The following is a 26,722-nucleotide window of genomic DNA, read 5'->3' as shown; positions in this document are numbered from 1 at the left end:
TTTCCAGGAGTGTAGATGAGAAAGATTGACGGTGAACACTTACATACAGTATTTTGGATGATTTAGAACTCGGGTTATACAGAAGATCTATCTAAGCAATAATGCAGCTATATATTTGGTCTCTTATGTATAATCCTTCTGACTTTGGACATTGATTCTGTATCTGTACTGCATACGGATGCTTCTGTAGAAGTTAGCCTATGCCTGACATTGCTTTCTACATGTGTAAAACAAATTCAAAACATATAAATAATGGAGTAGGATTTCACTTCTAAAAATAAGATGATTTCAGCAGATTCAAAATCTGGTGAGTATACAGTCATATTATTTTAAATCAAAATCTCCACAATGAATAATGTTGTGGAAAGTTGTCCCTGTGGACACACAGAATGAACAATTTTAGTAACCTGTGTTTTATGTTTATATAATTCACTTATTGTTCTTCAATACATTTAACACGTTTCACAGTTTGAGAGCCAGAACTGATTCCCTGGGGATTATTTCCCTGATACAATTAAACCACTAAAATGATACCTCACACAATGTTAAAATCACACTGCTTTTGCTTCATTTGGTAACATTCTCAAAGAAAAATAGAAAGTGTGAAGCAGCAAATTCATGAAGGTGATCAACCACAGGTGCACTGCTCATCAGAGAAAGATGTATTTGTAGTGAGCTGGCCATCATGCATACCAGATTGCACGTCAATGGAAAACTATCCCCTTCATGGATGATTCTCATTTTAGACCGTAAATTGAAAGCACAGATTTTTATATCTGCAGGAAGTTGCACATGTTATAATTCACCAAATGTCAGTAAAAAGGATGATTTTGGATGATTATCTGTGAGCTGGTATATCATATGTTTATTTGGATACAAAAGAAATGTGGAATTGTGATTGCTCAGGTCTGCAGAGGCTATATAGTTGCATGATTATTTAGAGCCTTATGCAGGTGTAATGGATGGTGTTTTCATCTTACACTATGTCAACAATCAACAACACTTACACTACACCAGCAAACAACAACACAATACTTATGAATGAAAAACCTTTACCAGCAAACAATTCAATGCATGGAGCAGTCAGCTTGACCCACCAACCCGAATCAAACAGTACAACTGTGGGATCAAAATAAATAGATAAATAAATATACTGTGTAGCACAACAGCCTGTGGCAAGTCTTTCAATTGGATGCCACTGGGACGAATTGCGTGTCCTTAAAACCAAATGCCACCAATTTTTCCCAGACGATCTCCCATCCAAATACCAGGTGGGTGGGATGCTCCTGGGAGTTGTATTACTGCTCATAGTCTTTAGATGACAGCAGCTTTGTGAGAAGAATGACAATTTCTTCCTTTGGAGGTCATTAACAGAATTCCTCATAACCGCATGTGTTGTATTGTTTTCTCACAGTACTCATATTTCACAGAAGTATTATTTTTTATATAGCAACATTGCTCAAATATTTTAACTTCAAATATAAATTATCTGCCTCCAACTAACATGTATTCAAAATTTGGCAAAGTTGTTTTACTAATGTGTTTCATCACATTTGTGAAGTAACTTTTTAGTAGCCTTATTAGTTGCATTTTTTATTTTTCCTTGGATTACAGGGACCTGGTACTTTTATAGTTTCTCTCATACTCAGTACTGCTTTGAGAAGAAAACTGATAATTGTGAAGTGACTTTTTAATAGTTCCTCTTCTGATTTTTTCTTGTGTTACAGGGACCAGTTTATTCATGTAGTTTCTGTCACACTAAATATAGCTTTAAAACAAAACTGTATCACTACTCATAATTCTGCACTACAATTCATGACATAGCCAGCCAGATTTCACACCACAAATCTAAATGACCACTGAAATCAAATGACACCAGTATGATGAAAGGTTGAGACGTAACCCTACCTGTACATATAAACACCAATCAAATTGTATCACAATTTTAAAAGTAACACACACTACTAAAGTAATTACAGATATTGTACCATCTCAAATGGACAAAGATGGAGAAGAAAATCAGCCATTGCCTTGCTGAGAGGGTAACTTGACATTTTCCCAAGTTGATATAGGGGAATCATAGAAAACATAAATAAAGACAGTGTTTTCATCCATATTCCTCCATAACTGAATACATGTATGGAATCTTAAGCACCACAACATCTCATTCACTCAATGTTTACTATGAATGACACTGTTGACAACAGGGTAATTTCCATGGATAAACATGTGTTGGAATGTTAACATGAAATAAGAAACTTTAAGGAACACTGGGCTGTTTTGTTTCACAAATTCAAACAAATATTTCATCGGAGTTAATACTTTGAAATAAAGGCGACAGCTCACCAAAAAGCAGAAGCATTCAATCAGGCACACACATAAAGAAACGAAACTTGCTGGCTTTCAGACTAATCCTATTATGAGCTAAAATGCGCACGCATACACATGCACCCCTGACAGTAGACAACATTCTGTTGGAGCTACTGATAGCCTCGGAAGAGCCAGCCATGGCAAAAAATACCCTCTTACTTCAAGAAAAATATAATTCCAATTCCAAAGAAAGCAGGCGCTGGAAATAGTGAAAATTACCAAATTATCAGTTTAGTAAGCCACAATTGTAATAAACTAACACGAATCCTTTACAGAAGAGTGGAAAAATGGGTAGAAGCTGACCTTGAGGAAGATCACTTTGGGTTTAGGAGAAACGCAGGAGTGTGGGAGGCAATACTGATCCTACGACTTCTCATAGAAGATAGGTTAAGAAAAGGGAAAGCTACATTTTTAGCATTTGTAGACTTAGAGAAAGCTTTTAACAATGTTGACTGGAATACTCTCTTTCAAGTTCTAAAGGTAAGCAGGTGTATAACACATGGAGCAAAAGGCTATTTACAATTTGTACAGTTATGAAAGTCAAAGGGTGCGAAATGGAGGCAGTGGTTGGGAAGAGAGTGAGATAAGGTTATACAATCTGTATATTGAGCATGCAGTAAAGACAACAAAATAAAAATTTGGAGTATGAATTAAAGTTCAGAGAGAAGAAACAAAAACTATGAGGTTTGCTGATGACTTTGCAATTCTGTCAGAGGCAGCAAAGGACTTGGAAGAGCAGTTGAATGGAATGGACAGTGTCTTAAAAGAGGATATAAGATGAACATCAAGAAAAGCAAACCGAGGTCAATGGAATGTGATTGAATTAAACCAGGTGATGCTGAGTGAAACAGATTACGAAACGAGACACTTAAAGCAGCAGATGAGTTCTGCTATTTGGCAGGCAAAATAAAATTGATGATGGTTGAAGTAGAGAGGATATAAAATGTAGACTGGCAACTACACAAAAAGTGTTTCTGAAGAAGAGAAATCTGTTAACATCGAGTATAGATTTAAGTGTCAGGAAGTCCTTTCTGAAAGTATTTGTATTGAGTGTAGCCATGTATGGAAATGAAACATGGACGATAGTTTAGACAAGAAGAGGATGGAAGCTTTTGAAATGTGGTGCTACATAAGAATGTTGTATATTAGATGGGTAGACCACATAACTAATGAGTACGTATTGGGCAGAATCGGGGAGAAAAGAAATTTTTGGTACAACCTGCCTAGAAGACGGGATTGGTGGGTACGACACATTCTGAGGCATCAAGGAATCACCAATTTAGTACTGGAGGGAAGCGTGGGGGGTAAAAATCGTACAGTGAGACCAAGAGATGATTACAGTAAGCAGATTAAGAAGGATGTAGGTTGCAGTAGTTACTCTGAGATGAAGAGGCTTGCACAGGATAGAGTAGCATGGAGAGCTGCAACTAACCAGTCTTTGGACTGAAGATCACAACACAATTCTTACAGGTGTCTGAAGAAAGTAGATTGGTTGTTACTGTTGTAATTTATGCTTTCGAAGAATACTGAAGTAATCATGCAGAATTAGCTTAGTACTAAATTGAGTTTTACAGCAAGTAAATAGTCGTAAAAAAGGAGTGGGTGAGTCTTCATTTTTATATGAATAGTTGAATTACAGAATTTACACACATCAACATAAATTGGAAAGAAAAATGATTTTGCTTTTCTTATTAAAAAGCTTGCAGGATAAATGAAAGATGAATTTCCACAAAATGGGTTGATTTCAAAAGACACGTCTATCAAAGTGGGGGCGGGGGTTGGTGAAGCATCATGGACATGAGAAAGAAATGATTACTAAAAGATTTTAACATTACAACAAGTTTGTAGCAATATGGTAATGAGGAGGCATAAAAAATGACAGGAGCTGAGACAGAATTCATTTAGATAAATAAGAGAACAATAAGGACAGAAGAAAAAGAGTGGTTCGCTTAATGACAAAAGACTACTTGACAGAACTTCTGTCAATCTACATGGTTTTAACATCGAGAAGGCATGAATGTAGCCAAAATACAAAGACATTTAAAAATATGGTTCTCTAGATGGTGCAATGTTAAGTTTTAGGGTTAAATACTTAGCTGCTTGCTTGTGGCAAATATGTAAACTATCATGTGTTAAGATTTTCATGAACTGTTAAGAAGGGGGTTAATGGTAATAATATTAATTAACTATTGTTAATTGGAGGCAAGGGGGCTTGCTGACCCAACAACGATCTTGACAGGCTGTGTCTATCATGTTTAATGTGAAGTTTTGGGTATGACATAGCTTTCTGTTAGAATGTTACTGCAACAGTTAACTGTCTACTAAACACATTCAAACAAATAACATGCGAGGCAGATTTTAACTGTTTAAATGCTAATTCCAGAGAGTTACAATGAGCCCAAATTTTCCAATAGTTTAAAAATGGCTGGGAGGAATTAAAATTCACCACAAATGACAGAGAGACACATTTTCTATAGGTTGAACACATCTTATTTCACTGAAGCAATTCACAAAGTAGTAAAGAACTGAAATCTGAAGTAAAAACGATAGCCTGTTAAAATATTACATGATTCATCTTTTGTGAGAAAACAACAGATGAAGTGTTTCACATGCCCACACTTGGTTGGCAGCTATGTACAATGAAGATAATCATTCTAAAAACCAAGCAATAAAATAGTACAAAGAAAGACAGGCATGTTATCCATTAACAATACTATGGATCCAAACAAATGATGTGTGGCACATTTGAAGCTGGTAGTGTGAAGTTACTTGAATTATGAGTGGCGAGATTGGTGAATTGAGAGCCACTGATCTATTTAGTGACCAACAACACTTCTGATTTCAATCACACAGATTACTTCCCGTGGAGCCAACGAAGTTAACAGCAGTCTCCTATGCAACCACAACTACAACTAGTGCTGACACATGACAAAATATTGAAACTTGTATTAGACAGCCTTCAGAAGCTTGTACTGAAACCAACAAACTGTTTTGCATATCACTAACAAATTAATGCAACTACTTTCATTGGGTTTTACTGTGCCGTGATGTGCTTATTGTCATAGTTATAACTCCTTCAAACTTTGTGTGGTACTGTTTATTTATTTGTCATGAATAAAAAGTGAGGTATAGTTGGGTAAAGTTCAATGCCAAAAACAATGCTAGTGTAGTATCAGCTAAACATATATCAAAAAACATTAATCAATATTTTTCATGAAACTAACAAGGTTCCAGCTCAAGGCAGTAGGAACCACAACTTCAAGATGTTTTGTAGCTGTGAGGTGTAATTTAACCATGGTCCCATTCCACAGTGCTGCCACATATACTTTATTAGATAGTTTAAAAACAAAGATGATGTGACTTACCATACGAAAGCGCTGGCAGGTTGATAGAAACACAGACAGACACATACATACACACAAAATTCAATCTTTCGCAACAAACTGTTGCCTCATCAGGAAAGAGGGAAGGAGAGGGAAAGACGAAAGGAAGTGGGTTTTAAGGGAGAGGGTAAGGAGTCATTCCAATCCAGGGAGCGGAAAGACTTACCTTAGGGGGAAAAAAGGACGGGTATACACTCGCGCGCGCACACACACACACACACACACACACACACACACACACACACATATCCATCCACACATATACAGACACAAGCAGACATATTTAAAGACAAAGAGTTTGGGCAGAGATGTCAGTCGAGGTGGAAGTGCAGAGGCAAAGATGATGTTGAATGACAGGTGAGGTGTGAGTGACGGCAACTTGAAATTAGCGGAGATTGAGGCCTCGTGGGTAACGGGAAGAGAGGATATATTGAAGAGCAAGTTCCCATCTCCGGAGTTCGGATAGGTTGGTGTTGGTGGGAAGTATCCAGATAACCCGGACGGTGTAACACTGTGCCAAGATGTGCTGGCCGTGCACCAAGGCATGTTTAGCCACAGGGTGATCCTCATTACCAACAAACACTGTCTGCCTGTGTCCATTCATGCGAATGGACAGTTTGTTGCTGGTCATTCCCACATAGAATGCATCACAGTGTAGGCAGGTCAGTTGGTAAATCACGTGGGTGCTTTCACATGTGGCTCTGCCTTTGATCGTGTACACCTTCCGGGTTACAGGACTGGAGTAGGTGGTGGTAGGAGGGTACATGGGACAAGTTTTACACCGGGGGCGGTTACAAGGATAGGAGCCAGAGGGTAGGGAAGGTGGTTTGGGGATTTCATAGGGATGAACTAACAGGTTACGAAAGTTAGGTGGACGGCGGAAAGACACTCTTGGTGGAGTGGGGAGGATTTCATGAAGGATGGATCTCCTTTCAGGGCAGGATTTGAGGAAGTCGTATCCCTGCTGGAGAGCCACATTCAGAGTCTGGTCCAGTCCCGGAAAGTATCCTGTCACAAGTGGGGCACTTTTGTGGTTCTTCTGTGGGGGATTCTGGGTTTGAGGGGATGAGGAAGTGGCTCTGGTTATTTGCTTCTATACCAGGTCGGAAGGGTAGTTGCGGGATGCGAAAGCTGTTGTCAGGTTGTTGGTGTAATGGTTCAGGGATTCCGGAATGGAGCAGATTTGTTTGCCACGAAGACCTAGGCTGTAGGGAAGGGACCGTTTGATGTGGAATGGGTGGCAGCTGTCATAATGGAGGTACTGTTGCTTGTTGGTGGGTTTGATGTGGACGGACGTGTGAAGCTGGCCATTGGACAGGTGGAGGTCAACGTTAAGGAAAGTGGCATGGGATTTGGAGTAGGACCAGGTGAATCTGATGGAACCAAAGGAGTTGAGGTTGGAGAGGAAATTCTGGAGTTCTTCTTCACTGTGAGTCCAGATCATGAAGATGTCATCAATAAATCTGTACCAAACTTTGGGTTGGCAGGCCTGGGTAACCAAGAAGGCTTCCTCTAAGCGACCCATGAATAGGTTGGCGTACGAGGGGGCCATCCTGGTACCCATGGCTGTTCCCTTTAATTGTTGGTATGTCTGGCCTTCAAAAGTGAAGAAGTTGTGGGTCAGGATGAAGCGGCTAAGGTGATGAGGAAAGAGGTTTTAGGTAGGGTGGCAGGTGATCGGCGTGAAAGGAAATGCTCCATCGCAGCGAGGCCCTGGACGTGCGGAATATTTGTGTATAAGGAAGTGGCATCAATGGTTACAAGGATGGTTTCCGGGGGTAACACATTGGGTAAGAATTCCAAGCGTTCGAGAAAGTGGTTGGTGTCTTTGATGAAGGATGGGAGACTGCATGTAATGGGTTGAAGGTGCTGATCTTCGTAGGCAGAGATACGTTCTGTGGGGGCTTGGTAACCAGCTACAATGGGGCGGCTGGGATGAATGGGTTTGTGGATTTTAGGAAGAAGGTAGAAGGTAGAAGGTAGGGGTGCGGGGTGTCGGTGGGCTCAGGAGGTTGATGGAGTCAGGTGAAAGGTTTTGCAGGGGGCCTACAGTTCTGAGGATTCCTTGAAGCTCCGCCTGGACATCGGGAATGGGGTTACCTTGGCAAACTTTGTATGTGGTGTTGTCTGAAAGCTGACGCAGTCCCTCAGCCACATACTCCCGACGATCAAGTACCACGGTCGTGGAACCCTTGTCCGCCGGAAGAATGACGATGGATCGGTCAGCTTTCAGATCACGGATAGCCTGGGCTTCAGCAGTTGTGATGTTGGGAGTAGGATTAAGGTTTTTAAAGAAGGATTGAGATGCAAGGCTGGAAGTCAGAAATTCCTGGAAGGTTTGGAGAGGGTGATTTTGAGGAACAGGAGGTGGGTCCTGCTGCGACGGAGGATGGAACTGTTCCAGGCAGGGTTCAATTTGGATGGTGTCTTGGGCAGTTGGATTATTAGGAGTGGGATTAGGATCATTTTTCTTCGTGGCAAAGTGATATTTCCAGCAGAGAGTACGAGTGTAGGACAGTAAATCTTTGACGAGGGCTGTTTGGTTGAATCTGGGAGTGGGGCTGAAGGTGAGGCCTTTGGATAGGACAGAGGTTTCGGATTGGGAGAGAGGTTTGGAGGAAAGGTTAACTACTGAATTAGGGTGTTGTGGTTCCAGATTGTGTTGATTGGAATTTTGAGGTTTTGGAGGGAGTGGAGCTGGAAGTGGGAGATTGAGTAGATGGGAGAGACTGGGTTTGTGTGCAATGAGAGGAGGTTGAGGTTTGCTGGAAAGGTTGTGAAGGGTGAGTGAGTTGCCTTTCCGGAGGTGGGAAACCAGGAGATTGGATAGTTTTTTGAGGTGGAGGGTGGCATGCTGTTCTAATTTACGGTTGGCCTGTAGGAGGATGCTCTGAACAGCCGGTGTGGATGTGGGAGAGGAAAGATTAAGGACTTTTATTAAGGATAGGAGTTGACGGGTGTGTTCATTGGCTGAGTTGATGTGTAGGTGAAGGATTAGGTGGGTGAAGGCAATGGATTGTTCAGTTTGGAACTGGTATAGGGACTGATGGAAAGAAGGGTTGCAGCCAGAGATGGGAACTTTAAGTGTGAGGCCTCTGGGGGTAATGCCAAATGTCAGACAAGCCTGAGAAAATAGAATATGGGAGCGTAATCTGGCTAGGGCGAAGGCATGTTTGCGGAGGGAATGTAAATAAAACTTAATGGGGTTGTTGTGGGGGTGTTGTGAGGGTGACATGGTATGGTTCCATCAGATTCACCTGGTCCTACTCCAAATCCCATGCCACTTTCCTTGACGTTGACCTCCACCTGTCCAATGGCCAGCTTCACACGTCCGTCCACATCAAACCCACCAACAAGCAACAGTACCTCCATTATGACAGCTGCCACCCATTCCACATCAAACGGTCCCTTCCCTACAGCCTAGGTCTTCGTGGCAAACAAATCTGCTCCAGTCCGGAATCCCTGAACCATTACACCAACAACCTGACAACAGCTTTCGCATCCCGCAACTACCCTTCCGACCTGGTACAGAAGCAAATAACCAGAGCCACTTCCTCATCCCCTCAAACCCAGAATCCCCCACAGAAGAACCACAAAAGTGCCCCACTTGTGACAGGATACTTTCTGGGACTGGACCAGACTCTGAATGTGGCTCTCCAGCAGGGATACGACTCCGCCGTCCACCTAACCTTCGTAACCTGTTAGTTCATCCCTATGAAATCCCCAAACCACCTACCCTACCCTCTGGCTCCTATTCTTGTAACCACCCCTGGTGTAAAACCTGTCCCATGCACCCTCCTACCACCACCTACTCCAGTCCTGTAACCCGGAAGGTGTACACGATCAAAGGCAGAGCCACATGTGAAAGCACCCACGTGATTTACCAACTGACCTGCCTACACTGTGATGCATTCTATGTGGGAATGACCAGCAACAAACTGTCCATTCGCATGAATGGACACAGGCAGACAGTGTTTGTTGGTAATGAGGATCATCCTGTGGCTAAACATGCCTTGGTGCACGGCCAGCACATCTTGGCACAGTGTTACACCGTCCGGGTTATCTGGATACTTCCCACCAACACCAACCTATCCGAACTCCGGAGATGGGAACTTACTCTTCAATATATCCTCTCTTCCCGTTACCCACCAGGCCTCAATCTCCGCTAATTTCAAGTTGCCGCCACTCACACCTCACCTGTCATTCATCATCATCTTTGCCTCTGCACTTCCGCCTCGACTGACATCTCTGCCCAAACTCTTTGTCTTTAAATATGTCTGCTTGTGTCTATATATATATATATATGTGTGTGTGTGTGTGTGTGTGTGTGTGTGTGTGTGTGTGTGTGTGTGTGTATACCCGTCCTTTTTTCCCCCTAAGGTAAGTCTTTCCGCTCCCGGGATTGGAATGACTCCTTACCCTCTCCCTTAAAACCCACTTCCTTTCGTCTTTCCCTCTCCTTCCCTCTTTCCTGATGAGGCAACAGTTTGTTGCGAAAGCTTGAATTTTGTGTGTATGTATGTGTCTGTTTGTGTTTCTATCGACCTGCCAGCGCTTTCGTATGGTAAGTCACATCATCTTTGTTTTTAAATATATTTTTCCCGCGTGGAATGTTTCCCTCTATTATATTATTAGATAGTTTGTCATAAAACTGGACCTTTGACATATTATTAGGGAAAGTAAATAAGTGGAATGCCATTTTCTGCTGCTCCACATGTTTACAGGGCTGACTCACTAATGACATGCCTTATTTTTATTGTCATTCATGTGTGTTAGCTGTTTTGGTTCACTGAATAGTTTTATTCATAGTGATTTCAAAGCATTTCATTAGAGTGCCCTGCTCTCTGGCACAAAAGGTTTAACTGAGGGAACTTCCGCTTTCTGTATTCTGGAGGGACTAAAGCTGTGCAGTCTATTCAGAGAATGCAGCTGCAGTATGGTGATAGCTGCCTTGGTCAATAAAAATTTATGGGTGGATAAATTACTTAATAAGTGGACAAGTATCTGTCTGCAAAGAAGAGCACTCAAGTAAGCTACTCACTATTGGAAACAGAGAGGTGAGCAAAACAATTGGTGATTATTGTAATCCTACAATTGATGATATTGCGCATTAGTTGAACACTAGCCGCAGTTTAGAATCTGCAATTGTCCATGAAATTCTGCCACACACCACAAGATGACTTGCAGAATAAAGATGTAGAATCTCTACACTATTGGAAAAATGGGCTCATTGGGTACCATGTCAAGTGACACACACATACAAAAAGATTAATCACTGCATTGGTGAGATAGAAGGCTGTGTAGTGCTGGAGTGGGAGCAAGAAATGGGGCAGGTAGCCAACACAGCCACTAGTTTCTTTTTTCCTCCTCCTCTATTTCTTTTCTTATTATGAGCAGTGGAACCGACTTCAATGGGAACTACCACTGACCAAATATACATACGCACATATATGGTGACTTGCGCGGTAGAGATGTAGATATATTTGGCAAGTACAGAAATGTGTAGCATCTGTCTCCTTTTTTGTGTCGTACCACGTACTTAACATTTTCTGATGGACTGCAAGGACGTTCATTGACACTGAAGTGATCAATTTGATTAAACTTATCAAAGTGAACAGGTACGTTTCAGGGTCAGTAGAAAAGGAAAGAAGGTTATAACTGTGCAAATATAATTAGTTCTAATTAATCAGCAGGGGAAGTCTTGTGGTGCACAGGTTTTTCACCTCTCTCTCTCTCTCTCTCTCTCTCTCTCTCTCTCTCTCTCTCTCTTTTTTTGGGGGGGGGGGGGGGGGGAGGCAATTATAGCATTCTTTAGCTAGTGCCATAGTGTAATAGAAATATCAAAACGATCTACTTAAGGAAGTGCTATGAAAAAGAAATGCATATCACATAAAGGCTTGTTTTTAAAGTCTGAAGAACACATTTTCAAAAACAACTGAAGGAACATGCTAACTACTTCAACAATGATGACAGTAAAACTGCTCCCAAGCACCACTTGTAAATAGAATAAGAAGGTAGTAATGTGATATTTGTACATTACGAACTGGTTGATGTGGTTCAAATGGTGGTTTATGGAGTGTGGAATGATGTCACATTGAGGACAAATTTTAAGGTATCATAACTGTGAGTGAAGCCAAGTACAATTTTCGAAATGCAAGCAGTGACCTCTATAAAAACATTTTATACAGGAGACACTCTTTCATCTTAGTGACAGTAGCGATAACAACTAACCAAAAAATAGATTCATGGCATAAATTCACGTCCGTAAGCTAAGATACACTCGGAATCAATTAAAAATGGCTGAATGTAACAACTTTGTGCATATTAAAGTGTTTTGAACACGAAACAACAGGCATACGTGGTACACCAATACACGACAACTTAGTGTGTTCCCTTAAGTTGATGCTTGCAGAGATGTCGGATATAGTGGTTCCCCTTGACTGTTGTGAGCATTTGGCACCACTTGTTTGAGTCCTATGGAAGCAGATGATTTGAGGCAGACCAGTAATATAAAGTTGGCTGCAGCTTCAGTTTATGTCCGACATGAAGATTCCAAATGGCAGAAACATTTGATGGCAGTATGGGAAAGGATAACTACAGACTGATTAAAATTACTTGATAGTTTACATCTGTCACATGCTGCTACAGTTTTGCTTGGTTATAGATGACACATAAACATGGCAGGTCACTTCACAAATGCTGCTAATGTGTAAGAAGGAGCAATGTTGGAAGTGACCACCACAAGGTACGATGGAAACAGAAATGCCAACAGCCGATTTTATGTGATTAATGACTTAACCACAAACTCGTGAAGTGTAATGTATTCAAGAAAATGGTGAGCACCAACCTGCAGGAGAACAAGAATCACAATTGCTTTGTCCACAGCACTTAAAGCTAACATCTACGACCAAACTCAAAACAGAAAACTTCCAGTTTTAGTTGTAAAAGCAAACTGAAATTTATCACTGCCAATAGTTACCTGGCACACAATGGTTACCCAGGCTGCTGCATTACCAACCAATGAGCAGTCCTGCTTGGCACATGGTTGCAGATTATACTTGACACAAGCAGGTTCCAAATGGAAAAATAATGATAGGAAGAAAAATAAGGGTGAATAAAACAGTCAATACAATGATGACAATGATGTGGAAAAATGTCAGAAATATGACCTTCCACAAATCTGGTTGATACACTAACCGCTTTCCTATGCCAGCGCACTGCAGAAAATTGCGGTATTTACGACTCTGGAGACCCAGTTGCAACAATTCATTGCACCTTTCCGAAAATTTGGCTTCATACTATGTCATGCAAAACTTATCTAGTGTCAGCTGATCTCTGGGATTAGAATAACTGTATACGTCATGCTGAATCGCATCCTGTGCGAAAGGATTCAGTAGTTTGTGTGTGTGTGTGTGTGTGTGTGTGTGTGTGTGTTTTGGTGTGGCTGTCATGTGTGATGAAGTATGAAGTAACAAAGCCCAACCCAGGATTTGGAATCGAAACACATCAAGAAAGTGAAAGTGAACTGACATATTGATTGTGGCAGTTTGGCAATGGCGAACAATTTAGTCATGACATAAGCATTATGATTGGACAAAACCAGCTACAATGAGAACTGTCAACTATCAATTAATTTTCATCATCAATTCATCTTCATCATCGGCGCACAAGTTGCCCAGTGTGGTGTCGACTAAAATAAGACTTCCACTTGGTGGCCGAACTTCCCCAGATGGGGCCTCCTGGCCAATGATGCCATTCGCTCATTTCTTTTTTTTTTTTTTTTTTTTTTTTTCTTTTTCTTTTTTTTTTTTTAATTTTAATTGGACTGTACTTGCCACAATCCTGTATCAAATTTTATTGACTTATCCAAAGTGCCAAAAGACACACAACACACACAGGAAAAATGACCACTTTACAAATATGACATTTCACATAGTTCATCAAGAATGACATTGAATATTGTAACATAATGGGTGTGGCATTCATAGAGCTCTCCACTACCTATAATCTGTACCCTCACACTCCTGACGCACAATACCTATTTATATTGCAACAAAAGACTACAATTTGACTGTGGCTACTGGAGGTCAGCTTGAGAAAACCATGTGGTATTTGTGAATTCGCATGAAGACAGAAAAATAACCTAGATCAGGGCACTGTACTGGCCCAAAAGTTTTTAATATTTATACCAAATAACAACCACTACTGAATGACACCACAAACTTAATATACATTAATAACCAAGCTTTGGGTATCCAAAGTGGTGTGGTTCATAAGGCTGAAGCGATACTCACTATAACACCGACAGGCTTGAAGAATAGTATATCTGGAACCAACTTGAGCCTAACCCACACTTCAGTTTGCACACTGCGTCTCTACACCAAGCAAGTGTCAAGAGCATTCCAGGTTACGTGAAGGCAAACACTGTTGGACCACTGACCTCATGTCAGATATTTGGGTATTACCCTAGACAGGGGCCTGACATACAAACAGCACTACATCAACACAGAAATGAAAATCAGCAGAAACTGGTAGCCTCACTCTGGGCTGCTAAACCATGCACCCATTAAGCAAGCTATGTCACATTCAACGAATCCTGCTGCCCTGTACAGTCTGTCTGAAAACTTCTCCGAGAGATAAGATTTACCGTATGGCTGGGATAACTGCATTTACAATTTGATAGAGGACAACTACCTACAAACAAAATCCACTATCTGGCATCTGACACATGGGTTACAATTTCACATCATCAAATCAAGAACTAGTTTCCTCAGAGCAATGGAGGACTATGAACACCAAAGTCAGCCTAAAGAGGATATGTGGTTACCTTTTAAGGATGAAAATTGGATTGAACCATTAGAAGAATTAGCCCTTGGCCATCATGAAAATTGGGAAGTCTCAGAATCCATTAAAAGGCTTTGGAATAGGAATAACAAGATGCAAAGCAAATCTTGTGAAATGGTGATGTACAATATTATCTACCACATGCAATTTTAGGGAGGTCCAGGCAAGACATTCCTGTCCTTATTGCCTCACCAAGTGCAGCCTAGATGACCTCATGTCAGAAACTCATAAAGCAATTGATGTTCCACACTTTGGGGCAAAACTAGTTCAAGTTACACTCTGTGTTTTGTAATTTGTAATATGTAATTTCTGTTATAAATTTTTTGTCTGATACACTATACTTCGTTTTCTTTCTCTGAATTTGTAATCCGATTCTACCGCCACAAATAAAAAAATTAGATTTACTGTTACAATTTCACATCATCATTTGTCATTTGATTTTCATTTAAAAGATAAAAAAGAAAGACTGGTTACAGAAAGCCACAAAGAAACTGCCTGACAAGTTAGAGGAGGGGGGGGGGGGGGGGGGGGGGGGGGGGAGGAAAAAAATCAAATGTGTGTGAAATTTTATGGGACTTAGCTGCTAAGGTCATCAGTCCCTAAGCTTACACACTACTTAACCTAAATTATCCTAATGACAAACACACACACCCATGCCCAAGGGAGAACTTGAACCTCCGCCGGGACCAGCCACACAGTCCATGACTGCAGCGCCTTAGACCGCTCGGCTAATCCCACACGGCAACACAAGTTAGAAGTGATATTATTAATGAATACTAATTTTTTACTAAATAATTTGTATACTGAAACAAAACAAGTGTTGTCAACACATTTTAATATTTCATACAGACGAGAGCTTCAGTCGTACCTGTTCATACTCTTCATTGATTATCTTGGGCTCTTCATGTCGCTGGAACCACATCATGTACTTTGTATGGAACCTCCAGCTCTGTTTTTTAAGGGCCTTCGCTGCTAGGTACTGTGCCTTTGTTCCCTCCATATAATAAAAAATAAAGAAGAGCGTTTCCGTCGACAGCCGCTGGAAGAATTCCACAGTGTCCGAATGTGGCAACGGAGTCTGCAGTAATCAAAAACAGTATTGTTAGTAGTTGTTTTTGCATACAGTATATTGAAAAGTGCATCTACTTGCCCTTGGCCTAACACAGAATAGGTTATGAAACTGGTCTTTAAATAAATTACTCAAAAGAGTGCTCAACCAGTTATTATTCAAGACAGAATAAAATGATGACAATGAGATAAATATTAATGAAACAGTGGGTGCATGAAACTGTGAATTTCAATGTTGAAATTTTTACGGAGTTTATCAACAAAATAACACCTTAATTTAACATTTTTGCAATGATACATACAAATTTTAAAGAATTACTTGCTATACACATACAAATTAATGAACAGCAGTTTAATCTTACATTAATCCACAAGATTATGAAGGCAATATATGTTTTTTCTTTCTTTGACAGGCAGAACAAACCAAGCTAAATGGCTAATAAGGGCACACTGGCTCTCAAGATACAGTGAAATCTGGGCTGATGGGCAACAACCCATTCCTGACACTGTATCTTCAAATATGCTCTACAAGTACACTATAATTAAATGTTTTTGGTAAAATGATAGGAGTTTTTTTACATAGGAAAAAAGAAATTACATTCTGCTAAAGTTAATATTGTATAAATAACCAATGTACCAATCACACAAACTGTGAGAGGTTTCACGATCAAAACTTAAAGTTGAAACTCAAACAGTCAGTTGCATGCAAGGAACTACACAAAATGAGTTCTTACTGCATAAGAGGCTGGGATTGTTGGCAATAGGCTGTCAATTTTATTCAACTTTGAACAATTATGAATTAAATTTATATAATCTATTGCTTGTGGAACACCATTTCTTCTTTTTAAAGCAAGTGAAAAAACTATGTAGCAGAAAAATCTTCCACAGTATACATATTTTGTGATTTGAATAATCTGTATGTTTTTCCAGTTTTTCTTATTACTGTCATCAGTTTTACACTGATTGAGACCTCAATACCACTTTTGTTGCCATCACCACAAGATCATTGTCACTACGTTGAAAATATTCAGGTAAACATGACTAAAAAATGATATTTTATAGAACTGAACTGAAGTGTAACCTGTTTGGAGAAGATTATGCACACTACTGTTCCTCACATTATTATCTACCAAGTGAGAAGAGCGCAACACACACCAAATTTCAAGTGTAATTTATGAAAGCGGCTTTTCTGCACTGTAATTGCAGTCATGGTAGCATTTATAACTCCCAAGAGTGTCCTTTGCAAACACTTAACGAAAACAAAATAATTATCTCATTCTTGTGTATGCGCCCTTTAGTAAATACTATGCCTATTGTAATTGGAAAATGATACAAGCATCTTCTTGTGAAGAAAGCAGTACTATAATGCGCATAATGCTGAATGTGTTGGAGGGGCACATCATGCCTCCCCAATGACCCCACACACAGTTTCAAGGGGGGGGAGGGGGGGCCCTATTAATGTTACTGCTGCCATTGGATTTGGATGTATGAAAGATTTTCCCATGTACAATACTCACTACTTAGATTACATTTCCAAAACACTCTGCAGTATGAATCACAGTTTTTATTAAAATTAATGCGATATATTCAGATTTCTGTCACTTCTGAAATAGTTGAGCCTAGTAGGTCAATGGGTGCTCTTGTAAATTTGATGTTATTTAACATTTCACTTATTTTCTTTTGTTGTTAGTAATCTGACATACAGTAATATTAAACAAAGCTGTCAGATCAAGGTTTTACGTTGAAGATATCCAAATTAATCTGTGCACATGCGTTTTTTACTTCCTTCCAGTAATTACATTGCCTTCCAAATCTATTTTCCCCCTGTATTCCTTGTTAGTCCAATACTACATGTATCAGTCTCCAATGTGAACACAGTTCTTGAACATATCAGACTGACACCTAAATTCTTATATCTGGAAATGTATGCTTACAGATGATAACGAAAACCGCAAGAGTGGGATGTGTCATGTGCGTACTGATTGACAAATAGTGTTGTAGTGGGATCTTAATTATGAACGCAATGTCACTTCACCTTTTTCAAATGCATTTCAAGCAAAATAAGTCACTTTGTCTGAAACTTTGAGAGCTATCTGCTACTTCTTGACTGCCAAACAACTGTGGTAAACATGCTCACAATCTACGTTAACATGACTGAATTACTTCATTATTCTCACCTTTCAATTCATAGACCCCTCTTTCTTTTTTTTTTTTTTTTTTTTTTATTTACGACTCCCTTTCTTAACTTTTTACAAGGTGCGTTTGGAACGCAATGCAGTTTTTCCCAAGCATTCCTATTCGTACCAGTTTCACATCACTTGAGGTATATGGAGCAGACACTAACTTTACATCCCTGCCTACATCAGTTTGATACAAGCTCCGGAAGTATCTGCACCGCTGTTGCTGTGAACTTTTCGATAGTGCACATAGTATGATGCACAATGCAGCCAACACTCTGACACGGAACATGATTAATTTTTGTGCCAGACTCATAAAATGTTATGTTGACAAGTAGTTGAAGAGTCAGCAAGCCTAAGGGGAATCTGCTTTGTCATATTCTCAAGTTTCAAGATGGCTGACATCATTTAAGGAGGACTGGGAAAAGATGGACAATGAATTCCATTCAGGATGGCCATAAACCAGTAAAAGTTACGAAAATGTGTGTCATATTTGCGATCTTGCGAACACTGACAATGGAATATATATGCAGGTGCTAACAGAGTGTCTCCATGTTCCAAAAACAACTGTATACAACACCATTAGTGACAATTCGACAATGTGGAAAGTGCAAGCTGAGCTGGTTCCAAAACTGATGACTGCCGACCACAAGAACAGAGTCGTGATCATGTGAGAACTTTCAGATGCACGCAAACCAAACCTCACTTTTTTTGGATAATATCACTACCAGTGACACAACACACGCAATACAGGTGTATGGTTACAAACCTAAGAAGGAACTCTAATGTTCTGACAAGAACATTTTGGAGTTCCATTGTCCATCAGACAGCTAGAATGAGAAAGTTGAAAATGAAAACCACACTAACTGACCTATTCAACACCAAGAGTGTGGTTTACATGATTTTGTACATTGCATGGACAAAGAAGGAAATGGTTGATATCTGCCAGTCACACCTCAACAACAATCCTAGCCACATATCTCTGCTTTCAGGAGTTTCTGGCGAAATCCAAGTTAGCAACCTTCTCCGCCCCCTACAGTCATCATGTGGCTCCTGCAGCTTTTTTTTCTGCTTCTACAAGTCAAGCCTGAAAGGTGTCCATTTAGTGACCACGAAATACAGTCAATACAACACACCAGCTACAAAATTTATTTCTGTCAACAGTGTCCAGGATGCATACACTGCATGGCCGAGTTGTTGGAAAATTGTATAGACGTTTCAGCTGTCTTTCGTTCTTTACCTCAAACAAATTTCTTTATGATTATCAAGCCAAATTCAAAATAACTAAAAAGACTCAACAAACTGGCCATGCTATAAACAGTTCTCACATTGTTGTTGTCTCTCTCTCTCTCTCTCTTTCTTTTTCCTCCTTAATGAAAAAGACAAATAAACAAACTTCATAATTAAATAATGAACAACTTTCTTGTACAACATTTACAATTATCAGGTGGTACTTTAACAGTCCCATCTGTGATACACTACCCTAATAAACATGTATCAGTTTGTAACATTCAAGTTTGGATACCTTCTTTCAATACTTTCACCAACAGATATATTAATGTTAATGAATGAAGATGTGTCTCATTTAGGTGACATCAAATAGCTTAACAAGTTTATCAATACGTCTAACTGCAGTTCTCATACCTGGTTGTAATACGCAGGTGTTGGGCATGGATTTCTTGGCAAATATGGCCTTAACCGCTCTGAATCTGATGGATGAGGCATATGGTAATATGCAGCTTCCATCATCTGGAACTGGCACTGGTGTTCTTTCTGCAAAGGTACTGGACCAAGAGGAGCGACACCCAGCAATGGTGGTATGTGGGCCTCAGATGTTTCCGAAACTTGCGATTTACTATCAAACAATCCCCTGCTAGGTTCAGATGGTGGAATTTCCAGACCTGCTCGATCAATCACCTGCTGCGCAATTGACTTTAGGGATGACATACCTTCAGGAACCTAGAATACATTAAAACAGTATAATAATGAATACATACATATTTGATCACACACAACACAACAGTGATGGAAAAATTTATTAAATTCACGAATAAGACTGAATGGATAGAGTCTTAGCTTGTTGGTTTCAATCCAACTGCATAATGATTTCGCTATAATGGATGTTCAAAACACAAGGATACACATTTTCTTCGTGTCACATGGCAAATGTTCATCTTTCAACAGAAGCAAGTTTGGTCAATGGTGCTACCTCTTTCGTCAACTGTTGCTTGGTTGATTTTACAAACCAAAATGGTCTCAATGATTTTATTTAAAACTATGTATTAGTTATATTATGGTAAAAAACTTTCAACACCCAAGATTGTATAAATTAGTCTTTATTTTCGACAACCGGTTTTGAGAGACATAACAGTCATCTTCTAGTCTTCAAAAAAATTTATGTTACCATCATTCTATATGTCGAAACCGGTTGTCAAAGATAAGGCTGAATATATGTTATCTCTGCTATGGAAAGTTTTTTATCAAGTAAAACAGATCGCTGCTCCAAATTTCTCAACAGGAGAAAATTCAGTGTATTATTACGCCATACATAAATTATAGTTTAACAGGTGAATGAAATATTTTGAGTCTAATACATACAATAAGTGAAAAGACCACCACTCATTGCATATACGAAAGGAAGAGAAATTCCTGTTTGGTATATTTGAGTCACAGTCAACTTCCTAGACTGAACTTCTCTTGGCAGCAGTATAAACTTCAATCTAAACTACATAGTTAGGTAAGTGAAGCACAGTGAAATAAGGAATGTATCTCCTCTCCTCTCCTCTTTTTCAAATGACATCATTGCCCTTATCTGACTAGCAAAAATTATCAATAATAATATACACACAGGGATATTCATTTTTAGGATATATGAATAGACTAAATATTTAACACAAAACAGGAGAGTTCAGTGCTGACTTAAATAATTAAAATATAATATTGTGTTGGTACAGAGGGGCGGGGGCTAGGATCCAAATGGTCTCAGTTGTGCAGTAGCCACTGTCGTCAAGCAAACTAGAGGCTTCCACTGCCACAGGGTGATCAACTTTGCTTCTCGCCATAGTTTGGCTGTGGCCATTGATTTGGATCAACAGTTCTGATTTCGCATGTACCTGCCTCTGATGGGGTCTCTGAACTATAAAGATGAGACTGTCTTTACAACATAATCTTCAATTCCACAAACCTACTGGCTTCATCCTCCGTTAACCCTACCGGCCTCATCCTCCGTTAACCATTGTTAAACCACCACCTCCATCTACCCCTGTCACATTGACCCCCCCCCCCCCCCTTCCACTCTATTTTGATCCTACTATCCATTAACTTACTGTCACATTGTGCTCTCTGTGTTCTACCTCTTCCTATGTTCTATCTTGCACCACTATACTTTCAGTCCATTTTTCTACTACATTGCATGTCACACACAGCTTCCTCAGCCTGCACCCTAGCAATCTTACTGGGGCTACATCCCTATCCTATTCCCTTGCTGGTTCTCTGTAGCTCTCACTGTCCATTTCCTTCCTCTTCCCTTGTTCCTCTCAATTACTGCTCCCAAAACAACCCCTCACCTTAACCAGTCTACAGGACTGGAGTAATGTGGGAAGGAGGGGGGGGGGGGGGGGGGGAGAGAGAGAGAGAGAGAGAGAGAGAGAGAGAGAGAGAGAGAGAGAGAGAGAGAGAGAGAATCTGTTTGTAAACTTGAATTTTAGTGCAGTGTATCCTGTACAATAACATCCAGTATCCAGTTTCGAGTCATAGTCGACATACAGTTTAAATCTGGCAGGAAGTATCAACATGAAGAATAACATTTTTATTGTGTACCAGTAAGTTACGAGCAACTGCAGAACAATAATGCAAAGCACGCAGGTCACACCCAACAAACATTAACTATGTAGGTATCCCCGTTTTAATTGCAGACTAATATACTATGCTATGTTCCTAAAACAAATTACTGTTTATATTAATTAGAACACAAACAGAAGAAACATTAAATTTAGGCATGGGGGACAGCCGTAACATTTGAATTATCACCACCAAAAGATAAAATTATGTGAACTGTATTTTGTTTTTTTTCTGGTGGTGCATGTCTGCAGTCCTGGCACACACTGAAAATCCCATGCCGCACTAACGCACAGCATGCCACTAGAGGGAAAGCCCACTGATACAATGGAGTGTGCCATTTTGTTTTGGCTCCTCTGGTGGCATGCTAAGGAGAAATGGTGTAAGGATTTCAATGCGTACCATGATTGAAGACGTTTACCTGGTTACCAGGGAGAAAAATCTTTGTGACTACACCTCAAACATTGTGACTATAAATGCTGCCTGTAATGATTTTCAAATAACCACATACATACATGAAAAAGGAAGAAAGAAAGAGAAAGAAAGAGAAAGAGAGAGAGAGAGAGAGAGAGAGAGAGAGAGAGAGAGAGAGTTCCTGTCTCCTACTGAGACACTGGATTGATTTAGCCATGTTTGGTGTACATACTACTTACTATCTTGGAATTAATAAAATCCAGTTCGCTCCCATAAGGCTGAAACACTACAACTGGTTCCCCCAACATCTAGGATTTCCCCACACAACAAGCATTTTATGTGAGTAGTGTCAGATTGCGTTCCAGGGGGTATATATGTGTTTGGACATAGATGAGCAGACAGGGGACAAGGAGGGAGGATGAGGCGGACAGAGAGACAGGGGGAGAGGGACATGGTCAGAGAGAGATTGAGTGAGAAGCAGGGGTAGGGGTAGCAGACAGGTAGAAGGTGGAGAGGTGTAGTGAGCAGGTGGAAAAGGGTGGAGGAAATGGGCTAGGGGGAGGGAAAAGCGAGGCAGCAGAGAGGGGGAAGAGGAAGGATGAGATGGGCAGGGGCAGGGCCAGGTCGGTGGGATGAGGACCAGGCTGGCTGGGTGAGGACCAGGCTGGCTGGGTGAGGACCAGGCTGGCTGGGTGAGGACCAGGCTGGCTGGGTGAGGACCAGGCTGGCTGGGTGAGGACCAGGCTGGCTGGGTGAGGGCCAGGCTGGCTGGGTGAGGGCCAGGCTGGCTGGGTGAGGGCCAGGCTGGCTGGGTGAGGGCCAGGCTGGCTGGGTGAGGGCCAGGCCAGCAGGGGGACGACCAGACCGGAAGGGGGAGTGGGGCAGTCTGGAAGAGGGGGTGGCCCCAGTCAGGCTGCGAGAGTTGGGGGGGGGGGGCAGCTAAATGAACATGGGCAGAGGGGACAGGGGAAGAGGGGACAGGGGAAGAGCCAGAAGGGCAATCAGACAGCTGGAAGGGGGGAGGGGGAAGGCAGGAAGGAGCAGCCAGCTCAGTGGGGGGTGGGATTGGCTGGGTGGATGGGGGTCAGGGTCAGCTGGGTAGGGGGAGAAGTTAATTGGGTGTAGGGGTTGGGCCAGCTGGGTGGCAGGTTGGGCGTGTGAGGCTCTGGATGGAGGGGGAGGGACTAGATGGAAGGAGAGAGACAGGGTGGATGGGGAGACAGGGGAAAGGGGAGGATTAAGTGACCATGGGGAGGAGATGGGCAGAGAGGGGTGGCAGGGGGTGATGGGGAGGGAGTGGTGGCAGGAGGAGTCTGGCAATGTGGGGTGGGAGGAAGAGACGGATGGAGAGTGATGTAGGAGGAGGAGATGGACAGAGAGAGGTGGGAGGAGATGGAGAAAGATAGGAAGGAGATGGAGAAAGATAGGAAGGAGATGGAGAAAGATAGGAAGGAGATGGAGAAAACAGAGAGGGTGGCAAATGTGTGCTATGTATGTGCTGTTTGCATCAGCAGGTGACAGCCCATGTGTATAAGGCTAGTGCGCACGCACACACACACACACACACACACACACAAAACGTATGTGTGTGTGTGTGTGTGTGTGTGTGTGTGTGTGTGTGTGTGTGGTCGCATAAATGTCTAAACTGATTTCAACCTAATTTTGTACACTTATTACTCATTATACTGAAAGAAAAACTAAGGGGGTAACTACCACCTAGTTCCCATGGGGTGGAGCTGAGGTTAAAAATAGTTGGTAATGTCCGACATATACAGTGCCCTGTATGACTGGCATGTTGTGCAGGCAGTATCAGAATGTGTTGCAGGGGAATACTTGCAGATAGGAATGGATGAACAGAAAGAGGCAGGAGGAGGAGATGGGTGGTGAGGGAGGAGGACGAGATGGAAAGAAAATGGGGGCGTAAGAGAGGGGACAGGATAAGACACACACACACACACACACACACACACACACACACACACACACACACACACACACACACACACACAGAGAGAGAGAGAGAGAGAGAGAGAGAGAGAGAGAGAGGGGGGGGAGCGTGATAAAAGGCTGGTGGAAGATGGAGGGGTAGGAGCAGGAGTTGGACATAGGGTTGGAGAGAATGGACAGAGACATGGGGGAGAAGCAGATGGAAAGGAAAGAAAGGAAGGAAGATTGGGTTTAATGTCCCATTGATATCAAGGTCATTAGAGATGGAGCACAAGCTCACACTGTGTTTAGGATGCGGAAGGAAACTGAAATTGGCTGTGCCCTTTCAAAGAAACCATCCCAGTATTTGTCTGGAGCGATTTAGGGAAATCATGGTGCAGATAGAAAGGGATGGTGCACATGAGGAGAAGGCGGAAAGAAAGAAAAGAGAGAGAACGATATGGAGTGGGGGGGGGGGGGGGGGGGGACGGTGGAGGGGGGGGAGACGTTTGCAATATATGTGCTGTCTGTAGGTGAAGCTGTGGGTAAAAGGCTAGCAATAAATAATCTGCAATGTGTGACATCATGTATAAACAGTAGTTGGAATTTCAATGCCAATGGTCTTATAAGCAAGTAATTAATCTTCCTACATTAAGATACCATTGAGATATTTGGTATAGCACAGTCATATCTTATGAGAGTGTAGTAACACTGTTACTGTTTACAGCTTATAATCATGGTCTACAGGGTAACTCTAGAGACTCTTTGAGGCTATTCAAAGATGATGCTATTTTCTACAGGAAGATCGAAATGCCAGAAGAGCGTAGTAAAATGGCAGACCTGCAGAGAATTCACGATCTGTACAGGGACTGGTGATTGACTTTGAATGTAACATAAATAAATATAATATAATGTGAATAAATTGGCAATGAGGTCCACAGCTCTTTGATTGTATGAGGGTCATTCAATAATTGAATAGACAAATTGGTCTGAGGAAAAAACTGCTAGTAGGGCAAGTTTGGTACTTTCATGGCTGCAAATTGGCATCAATGGGAGGAGCTCTGGTCAGCCGATGTATCAACATTGTTTTGTTTATAACCTCAAAAATACATTTCAAGATGGCGGGTCCACTTGAAATGTCCATATTAGTAGAACAATGTTCCGTTATTTATTTTTTACTTGCTGAAGGTGAGAAACCAGTGAATATACAGGGTGTACATAAAGTCCGGGAACACTTCCATTTATTTATTGCACAAGAACTAAACATTGTACAGATGTCATACACACTGCATTTTGAAGAGAAACTCTGAAAGTTTTTTTACAAACATTCAATATGTGAACCATGAGTGACCTGGCAGACATCAACATGGTAATCGAATTCTTGACACACCCATCCCAGCGTGGCATTGTCGACTGTGGCAGTCACTTCCCGTATTCTCTCCTGGAGCTCTGTTACGCCACGTGGTAGAGGCAGTTCGTACACCAGATCTTTAATGTGTCCCCACAGAAAAAAGTCACACGGAGTGAGATCTGGTGATTGGGGAGGCCATTTCATGAAACATGCTGTTACCTTCTGTGGCACGGCAGATCCATTGATGCGGCTCCAATTTGAATGGTTTCATAGACAGCTTCTGTCACAGGACTTTCCACAGTGTCATTGGAGCCATTTCGAGTTCACGGAATGCACGATGCACCAATTTCTTTGGACTCCTTATGCATGTCTCTTATATGCACTCCACATTCACTTCACTCACACTGGGACGTCTGCTTCTCTTTTCCAGGCACAAGTAACCCGTCTTAACAAATTTGTTGTGCCAGTGGTAAATGGCCTTCCTTGTTGGTGGATTCTTTCTGTACTTGGTTCTAAACATCCACTGAACAGCTGTAGCACACTTGTTTTTATCGAACTCCAACACACAGAAAGCTCGCTCCGCACCTGAACTTGCAATGTTTGTGACTATCGCTGACTATCGGCAAATTACCAAACTACGTTGTGGCAGTATAAATGGGAAAAAAACTTTCAGTGTTTCTCTTCAAAATGACGTATGTATGATATCTGTATAATGTTTGGTTCTAGCGTAATATATCATTGAAAGTGTTCCTGAACTTTATGTACACTCCGTTTTCTGCAGAATGTCTATAAAGTTTATGGTGAAGGTTGTATGAATCGTGGAAATTTTTACAAGTGGGCAGAGCACTTCAAAAATAGTTGCGACTCAGTGACTGGCCGACCAGTTGCAGTTTCAACTCCCTCACCTGAAAGTTGAATTGATGACATTATTTGTGCCGACTGCTGTATGAGTGTGGGAATGATAATTGATACGGTTCATGAACCATGGACCTTGCCGTTGGTGGGGAGGCGTGCGTGCCTCAGCGATACAGATGGCCGTACCGTAGGTGCAACCACAACGGAGGGGTATCTGTTGAGAGGCCAGACAAACATGTGGTTCCTGAAGAGGGGCAGCAGCCTTTTCAGTAGTTGCAGGGGCAACAGTCTGGATGATTGACTGATCTGGCCTTGTAACATTAACCAAAACGGCCTTGCTGTGCTGGTACTGCGAACGGCTGAAAGCAAGGGGAAACTACAGCCGTAATTTTTCCCGAGGACATGCAGCTTTACTGTATGATTAAATGATGATGGCGTCCTCTTGGGTAAAATATTCCGGAGGTAAAATAGTCCCCCATTCGGGTCTCCGGGCGGGG

The 26,722-nt window shown here is 41.4% G+C and overlaps 1 protein-coding gene across 1 annotated transcript in view; it reads right to left on the bottom strand.

Moving 5' to 3' along the window:
* Positions 1 to 26,722, bottom strand: part of LOC126470387 (CCR4-NOT transcription complex subunit 3) — a 105,675-nt gene that overhangs the window by 6,302 nt on the left and 72,651 nt on the right. Inside the window, exons 10-11 of the mRNA XM_050098225.1 lie at positions 19,487 to 19,801; positions 15,466 to 15,675 (exon numbers count right to left, since the gene is read on the bottom strand). Of these exons, the coding sequence (XP_049954182.1) occupies positions 15,466 to 15,675; positions 19,487 to 19,801 (525 nt within the window). The remainder of the gene's footprint in view (positions 1 to 15,465; positions 15,676 to 19,486; positions 19,802 to 26,722) is intronic.

This window comes from Schistocerca serialis, chromosome 1 (genome assembly GCF_023864345.2).
Source record: "Schistocerca serialis cubense isolate TAMUIC-IGC-003099 chromosome 1, iqSchSeri2.2, whole genome shotgun sequence".
NCBI lineage: Eukaryota > Metazoa > Arthropoda > Insecta > Orthoptera > Acrididae > Schistocerca > Schistocerca serialis.
The sequence above is the reverse complement of the archived record's forward strand: the minus strand, read 5'-3'. Positions and strand labels throughout refer to the sequence as shown.